The 8,481-nt window shown below is 43.6% G+C and overlaps 1 protein-coding gene across 1 annotated transcript; it reads left to right on the top strand.

The window, feature by feature from the left end:
* LOC109847332 lies at positions 6,350 to 7,730 on the top strand. Its single transcript, XM_020416568.1, has 3 exons — positions 6,350 to 6,541; positions 6,629 to 6,786; positions 7,655 to 7,730. Exons 1-3 carry the CDS (start codon positions 6,350 to 6,352, stop codon positions 7,728 to 7,730), a joined length of 426 nt encoding a protein of 141 aa, XP_020272157.1.

The raw sequence follows: 8,481 nt of genomic DNA, 5'->3' as shown, positions 1-8,481 counted from the left end.
TTGATCGTTTAATTTATGGACCTCTCGTTCATGGAAGGAATCAAGAGGGGACTTTGGCTTTGGTCCTAACTGTTTAAAGGTTTGACCAAATGGGGACTTAAGACGATCCTAACTGTTTAAAGGTTTGATCGTTCAATTTGTGGACCTCTCATTCATGGAAGGAATTGAGAGGGGGTTTTGGCTTTGGTCCTAACTGTTTAAAGGTTTGACCAAATGGGGATTTGAGACGATCCTAACTGTTAAAAGGTTTGATCGTTCAATTTGTGGACCTCTCGTTCATGAAAGGAATCGAGAGGGGACTTTAGCTTTGGTCCTGACTGTTTAAAGGTTTGACCAAATGAGGATTGCTAATTATCACGGATTGAAATTTTGGGTGTTGTGTCAGAGCTCCACAGTGGGAGTGTTAAAGGCTCGGACACAGCGGGAGTTTGGAAGCATTTTGGTGGATCCACCATCAGTTAATTTGATCGTTGAGGGATTTTATGGTGGAGGACTGTGAATCATCAAGCACTCCACAATTAGATCGTAGGAGTTTCGTGAGAAAAGACTGACCCAATGAGGTCATTGAATATCATCTTAACGAAAGAGTGCTTAGAAAGTCACAGTGGGAGTTGGCGAAATTAATCCCGATGATTGAAACCAACCAAGAATCGAATGAAGGAAAAGCAAATGGGACATGCTTCATCCTTGAAGGTTTTCAGAGTTTCGTGAAGGAAGATTGACTTGATGAAGTCGTTGAATCTCATCTCAATGAAAGAGTTCTCTGAAAATCACAGTATGAGGGTTTTAATCATTTTGGACATGATTAAATAGCCACAGCGGGAGGTTCTTAATCATTTTTATCATGATTAAGAGTGGATTATTCAGATGATTAGTTTTCACCTTGAATAATCAATTAGTTTTGGGTTATCCTTAAGAATACCATATATAGCATTCTCTAGGAACTTCCCGTTAAATAGGTTACCCTGAATATACTGGGGATAGTACTTTTTTAAAAACTTCTTGTTTATGAGCAATGTTACTGTTCTTGATATAGAATCAGGTCTTGGTTACTGCCTTCGTATTCAGCCATGATAACCTCGTATCCACCCCCAGCTTTTAGGTGAACCTGAGTCTAATCACATTTGATTACATTATTAGAGCACACAATTTAAGGAAGCAATTTTTTTAACCTCTTATATAAGTCGGAGGTTCGAGAAACAGTTTATACTCGTATACCCTTTGGAGTGCATGGAGAAGCAGTTTATACTCGTATACTCTTCGGAGTTATATGGAGGAACAGTTTATACTCGTATACTCTTTGGAGTTAGGGAAAATAGTTTATACTCGTGTACCCAATGGAGTATCATGGAGAAGCAGTTTATACTCGTGTACTCATTGGAGTTAGGGAAAATAGTTTATACTCATGTACCCAATGGAGTATGAGTCGTCTTTATTTGGCTTGTTTCGCCGTTATGACGTCGGAGTCAATTAAGGCTTGGATTTTGTTTTTAAGTCCAAAGCAAACCTTAGTAGGATGAAGGATCCTTCTGTGGTATGCATAGTAGTTTGGAACTGTAATCTCTTAGCTCCCTCATGGTCTTTAATAGGTGGTAGCTCGATCTTGTCGTTGGCGAGGAGGTATTTCAAGATGGCTGGAGCTTCATCATCTTCGAAAGAATATTCCTTTTGGAACTTCGGATCGAGAATCACGTTCACAGCAATTGCAGATATCGTCGGTTGGCTTCTCTCAACTTTCTTTCTATTAAAAAAGTGTTCAGCTTGTTCACCGTGTATTTTCAAATCTTTCCAAGTTTTGGATGGTACGATCCCCAAGGCTTCCAGGACTTCGATGGAGAGATTATTGTGACATGTTTGCAGGATGAACTCATCTGTAACAGGATCTCTGCAATTCATTGCCTTGTTACGGAAGCGCTTGACAAAATTATCGACTGACTCTCCGTCTTTTTGCTTCTCATCCAGAAGGGTTCCGATTGACACTTCGGTGTCATCATCGAAGAAATTACTGAGGAATAAACTTTCCATGTCATCCTAACAATTGATGCTCCCTAGCTTAAGACGTCAGTACTAATCGAAGGCGGGCCCACGAAGGGTGCTAACAAATGACCGGACCATTAAAGCCTCGTTTCCAGAGATCATGCTCAAATGAGACTTGAAATAAATCAAGTGTTGAATAGGCGAGCTCTCCCATCAAACGGTGTGAAGTTAATCAGATTGAACTTTACCGGGTACGGTATTGAATCCCATTCTCCTGGATAAGGACACAGAATACCCGTCTTCTTTACTTCCTGAGCGGACATCAAAGCATTGACTTTGTTTTCAAGGTCTTGTAGTTTGTTATCCTCATCTTTATCTCTCTTTGAGTGATGTTGAGCAGAAATAATTGGGCCACCCCCAGTGTTATTAAGAGATGCAATTGAACCACCCCCAATATTGTTGTTGGGAGGATCCGTTGAACCACCCCTAGTGTTATTATCATTGGGAGGTGTATCAGCCATAATGACTTCATTCACTTCTGGATCGCTGTCATCTATAACATTCTGAGTGTGATAGCTGGATTCAGCTCGCTGACTGGACTCAGGAGGTTGAGGTCGTTGAGCTTGCAATTCTCTCATTTTTTTGGATAACCAACTTCATCTCCATCTTCATTTTAGCTCTAATTTCATCACGTTGCTTGGCTAGAGCTTCTTGAAGCATTTGAGCAAATTGATCAGGAGTGATTGTGAACACTTTTCTGGCTTACCCCGTGCTAGATATTGTATCATCCGAAGCAATCGCAGAACAAGTGTCCGAAAGTTCATCATTTAAGGACATTCCTTCATGCATTTTCTTGTAATCCCTACGTCTGATGGCTCTTAACTGGAGTCGAGACATCCGTTGAGCAATTCTTAAATTGACTTTTCCTTCCGGGGGAAAATCGGGATTTGATTCACTTGAATACCGCTTAGATTTTTCTTTATCAGCCATGTTGATGGTGACTTCAGGGAATTCGTCATCTTGGACAGCTGATCTTCTATTGCGGAAATGTCTTGGCTTAGGCTTCGACATTTCGGTGAAAAGCCTCTGGATCACTAAGACTCTTTGCGGGATGGCTTCTCGTTTGGAGTAGTCACATTCCGACTGTACTGTTCTAATGAGTCGCATACAAAAACAATGAGAGCTTATTTCTCGGACAATCCTCTTTCGAGTTTTGTTCACACCCCCAGCTTGATAGTACAACTCATCGGTATGATTACCGGAGAATCCTGTCGTCTGTTGGTATGACCCCCCAGGTATAACGATATCTTTTGACGAACATGTCTTCTTCTGAGGATGTAAAGCCTTGTTGGCGTTCTCAGGACAACTTGTTATCGCATTTGAGCGATCCAAGGTCACGTCAGGAGTCGCATGTTTAGAACCATGCCCTTGCGGGTGCAGAGTCTTAACGGGCTCCTGAGTTTCGTTACGAACTCCCAAATGAGTAGAAATTGGGGTTTTCCCATCCTGGAGTTGTTTTGACTTGATAGGAGGATACTTACGACCCCCAGTGTAAGAATCTATTTGGGGTTCATTCACCGGACCCAAATGTTCTTTGATTGGAATTCCACCTTGATCATCAGGTAAAGGACAGAGGCGATCCGCCATTGTGATCTTAAATTTTGACAAGTCGGGACTGACCCATGACTTCACTGGTAACATATCAGAAGTGATTGAAGTAGACGAACCAGGAATGGATGTCGACGGAGTCAAAAGAGAGGCATTGGAAGTTTCCTTTTGGCCGCGACAATGGAGACTGCCGCGGTCGAAGAAGGTGCCGCGGCAGTAGGGACTGCCACGGTTGAAAGAGGTGTCGCGACAGTAGGGACTGCCACGGTTGAAAGATATGCCGCGGCAGTGGAGACTGCCGCGGTTGAAGAATGTGTCGCGACAGTGAAGACTACTGCGGTTGAAGGATTGATCCTACTGATCCAATTTTTGTGTAAGTTTGGATTTTGGAATCCACACTTGGCTGGTTCTTTGTGATTTTTTAGACACCATTTTCTCCTTCTCTTCTTGTCTTTGTTGCAAAAGAGCACGGACATGAACGGCGTTTGCACGACGCTTTTGTATACGTTCTTTGAGAGTTGAACGAGCCCTTTTGACGAGAGTCCATTCCTCCGTCGTGAGTTGTGCAGAGATATGAGTGGTTTGACGTTGAGGCGACTAAACCACTTGATGTTTCCTCGATTCTAAGTCCGCATAGTAACGAACTCCATCGGTTTGTTCCAAGGCCTTAGCCAATTGATGAGCGTGACGCTGACGTTGTCTCTGGCGAGCCCTCTTCGTCAGTGTTGGAAAACTTCGACCGAACGACTCCTTAATTGGGACGGAATCATCATGAGCAGAGCTTTCGACTTTGGGGGTCGTCGTGATAATGTTGCGAGGGGAGGCCTCGGCAACAATTGGGTGAGGGTCTTCACCTTTAGCCTTCTTTGGCGTGTAAGCCTTCTTAAATCGTGAGATCCTCTTGTACTCGTGAGACAAAGAAGATCTTGAAGAGGATGATGAAAGATATTCCTCAAATTTAGCCTGGTCGAACTCGTACTCGACCGTGGATTCAACTGGGATCTTGATCGGCTGCGACACGACGATCTCGGCAGCGAGACCGTTGGCTCCCACTGTAGTCGCCAGTTTGTTTTCGTTGAAAGTTATTTCCATTGTCGATTCCATTAAAACTTGAATCGTTTACAGAGAATTACAATGAAAAATAAGTAAATTATAACTCTCTTGGAAAATAACACAGAAATCGTTTATCGACTCCTGTTTTGTGGGACTTTGCCTGTGCCGGGAGTGCTTTGACTCGTGGACCACCAAATCACATATTATGAAGGGGTTTAGAGATTCTTCCTTCGTTTATCGAAGTAGGAATTTGAAGTGAATATCTTATCGATGTAAGATGTTTACTCTTCCAAAGATCAAGTCTGAGCTTAGATCTCTAGGAATCACCAAACGCTATTTATGAAAGGTGAAAACTCTCCTTCTCTTCCTCAAAATCACCAAAAGCCCAAGTCTCTATGCTCCAATCTGCTCTATGTCCTTTGTTCCATGTCTAGGGAGGTATTTATAGGCATAGGAGTGTACAACAGTGGAAATGGGGGCAAAATAACTGACTAAGTGGATGCTCTTTGGGCGCGTCAGTCTACACTGCCGCGGCTATTGGTGCGTCAGTGTGGACTGGCGCGGCCAAAGAGGCCATTACAGCCACGTTCCCATCGTGCTTGAAACCGTCCTCCTACGACTTTTAACCATTTTTTCGTGATTTAACCACTTGTTCACATCAGCACACGTTTCTTTTTCATCATGGCACCACGTGGACTTTGAAGAATCATTCTGTAACTGTTTTGTAACCGTCACGGCAACTCCCTGTAGTTTGCACGTCACTATAGACTGGCGCGCCATAGGCGCGTCACCATGGACTGTCGCGCCTTAGGCGCGTCACCATAGACTACCGCGCCTTAGGCGCGTCACCCTAGGCTGTCGCGCCTATGGCGCGTCACCACAGGCTGCCGCGCCTATGGCGCGTCACCATAGGCTGTCGCACCTATATGTGTCGTCTGTCAGTGTGTTTTGTCACATGCATGCACATTGTTCTCTTCTCAGCCTTGAGTTGTATTTGGATATCTATAATCATTTTTTGATGCCTACAGATATACACCATAGGCTACCGCGCCTATATGTGTCGCCTGTCAGTGTATTTTATCACATGCATACACATTGTTCTCTTCTCAGCCTTGAGTTGTATTTGGATATCTATAATCATTTTTTGATGCCTACAGATATATTTCCCACTGTTGAGGTACACCACTTAGATTTCTCTGTTTCTGATCATCGTTCTATTATGTTATATTTTGCTGCTCCTCACCCCCTTCCAGTTAAGCATGGTCGTCCCTTCCGCTTTGAAGCCTTCTAGCTCAAAGAGGATGAATTGAGTGATGTTATTAGCAAGGTCTTGCATGGGATCTCCACATAATAGGGTCTATGTGAATCAAGTTGTCAGAAGCTGGGGTCTTGTGCTACAAATCTCAGTAGTTGGAGCAAATAGTGTTTTGGTAGATGGTGGTACAGATTATCAGTTATCCAGTGAAAGCTCTCGTCTCTCTACTATTCTCCTGATGTGGGGGATCGCATGACTGAGATCCGAAGACTTGAGAAGGAGAGGGAAGTTATTGAGTATAGGGAAGAGAGCTTCTAGTGACAGTGAGCTAGGGTTGATTGGCTCCAAGACGAGGATCGTAACAACAAATTCTTCCATATTAGAGCTTCCACTAGGAGGAGGAAGAACTTCATTAGACGTCTATGTCATCCTAATGGCACTTGGATGAAGGATCAGATGGGAATTGCAATGCTTGTTAAGGAGTATTTCCCAGAACTATTTTCTTCTTCCACTCCTTCAGAGGAGGTTTTGGCTAAGGTGGGTGGTGCTATCTCTTCTAAGCTTTCAGTGGATGACCTCCAGATCATTTCTAAGCCTTTTACAGATGATGAGATATGGGGTGCTCTTCGATCTATGGGCCCTTCTAAGGCACCCGGCCCAAATGGCTTCCATGGATCCTTTTTTCAGTCCCAGTGATCTGTTATTAGCCTAGATATTTCGGTTACATGTTTGAAGATTCTAATTGAGGGCTCGTCTATCATGTCTTGTAATAAAATCAATGTGGTTCTCATCCCCAAAAAGGATTCACCTGAGACTGTGGCAGATTTTAGACCCATTGGTCTATGTAATGTGGTCTACAAGATTATCATGAAAACCAATGCTAATAGGCTGAAGTGAGTTCTTGACAGATTGATCGGATGCTTTCAGAGTGCCTTTATCCCAGAGAGATCAATTCAGACAATGTCATTGTTTCTTTTGAACTTCTCCATACGTTGCAAAAAAGGAGACGGGGTCAGTCTGGCCATATGGCACTGAAATTGGATATGAGTAAGGTATATGATAGAGTGGAATGGGGGTTTATTGACAAGGCCCTTCAGGTCATGGGATTTCCAGATCATTAGAGGCATCTCATCTTGGATTGTATCTCTACTTCCTCACTCTCTTTTTACCTCAATGGGAAGATTGTGGGTCAGGTCACTCCTACTCACGGTCTGTGACGAGGATACCCACTATCTCCATATTTTTTTCTTCTCTGCACGGAAGCTCTCTCGGCGCTGATCATCAGATAGGAGGAAAATAGGTGCATTAGAGTGTTATCTTGTTCCCGGTCGGGGCCAATGATTTCTCACTTGTTCTTTGCAGATGACTCTTTGATTTTTATTCAGGCTTCCCAGACCGCTGCACAGACTATCCAGAGTACTCTACTACTATATAAGGCTACAACCGGTTAGAAAGTCAACTTTCAGAAGTCTGACATCACATTTAGTCCCTATGTAGATGAGGATACTATAGCCTCTATTTTCTCTATCTTGGGGCTTGATAGGGCCTAGTCATATGATCGGTACTTAGACCTCCCTTCGATGGTTGGAAGAAGCAGTCGTCAGACTTTTACTTCAATCAGAGACTCAGTTTGGAAAAGAGTCTAAGCTTGGAGGAGGGCTCTTTTCTCAACTGGGGGTGAGAGGTTATGGTGAAAGCTGTTTTGCAGGCTATCACATGCTATGTGATGAGTATCATTCGCATTCCAATTTCTTTATGCAGGGAGATTGAGTCTACCATTATGAGATTCTGGTGGGGATCAACTTCTGGTGAGAGAAAGATTCACTGGGTTATGTGACAGAAGGTGTGTCGTGCAAAGTCAGAGGGTGGTATAGGCTTTAGAGATCTATAGATGTTTAATCAGGCATTGGTGGATAAGAAGGCATGGAGAATCATTCAGGACCCTTCTTCTCTGGCTAGTAGAGTTTTAAAAGGGAAGTATTTCAGAGACTCGGACTTCCTTTCAGCTGGTGTCAGCTCTGGCTGCTCTTATTTATGGTGGAGTATTATTTGGGGGAGAGAGCTCCTGGCTCGAGGTCTGAGATGGAGGATAGGTGATGGCCAGAGTATCTCTATCAGTGCTGACCCATGGATCCTAATGCCATTTTCTTTCAGGCCAATCACTTCTCCGATCGACCCTTCTAGAAGGGTAGTTGAGCTGATCTCTGCTTCAGGTACTTGGAATTATGAGCTGATTGCTACCTTTTTTTGGTAGGTAGATCGGGAGGACATTTTATTTATCCCACTGCCGCCTTCTCCTGTCCCTGACAGACTCATTTGTTATTATAAGGAGAAGGGGTGCTAGACAGTCAAGAGTGGATACCGACTTCTTTGCCACACTATGCTTGATATTGCTTCCACCTTGGATTTTAGGGTAACAAAGTGGTGGTCCTTGATCTGGCATGCGGAGATCCCACCGAAGATTAGAATGTTCCTTTGGCGTCTGTTCTATGATCCTCAGCTGGTTTATCTCATAGGGGATCTCTGTGCCCCCTAGTTGCCGCCTTTGCTCTGTTGCCTTTGAGACCATCCTTTATATCTTCACTGTC

This window comes from Asparagus officinalis, chromosome 7, assembly GCF_001876935.1.
Source record: "Asparagus officinalis chromosome 7, Aspof.V1, whole genome shotgun sequence".
Classification (NCBI taxonomy): domain Eukaryota; kingdom Viridiplantae; phylum Streptophyta; class Magnoliopsida; order Asparagales; family Asparagaceae; genus Asparagus; species Asparagus officinalis.
This window is presented reverse-complemented; position numbering and strand designations above follow the sequence as displayed.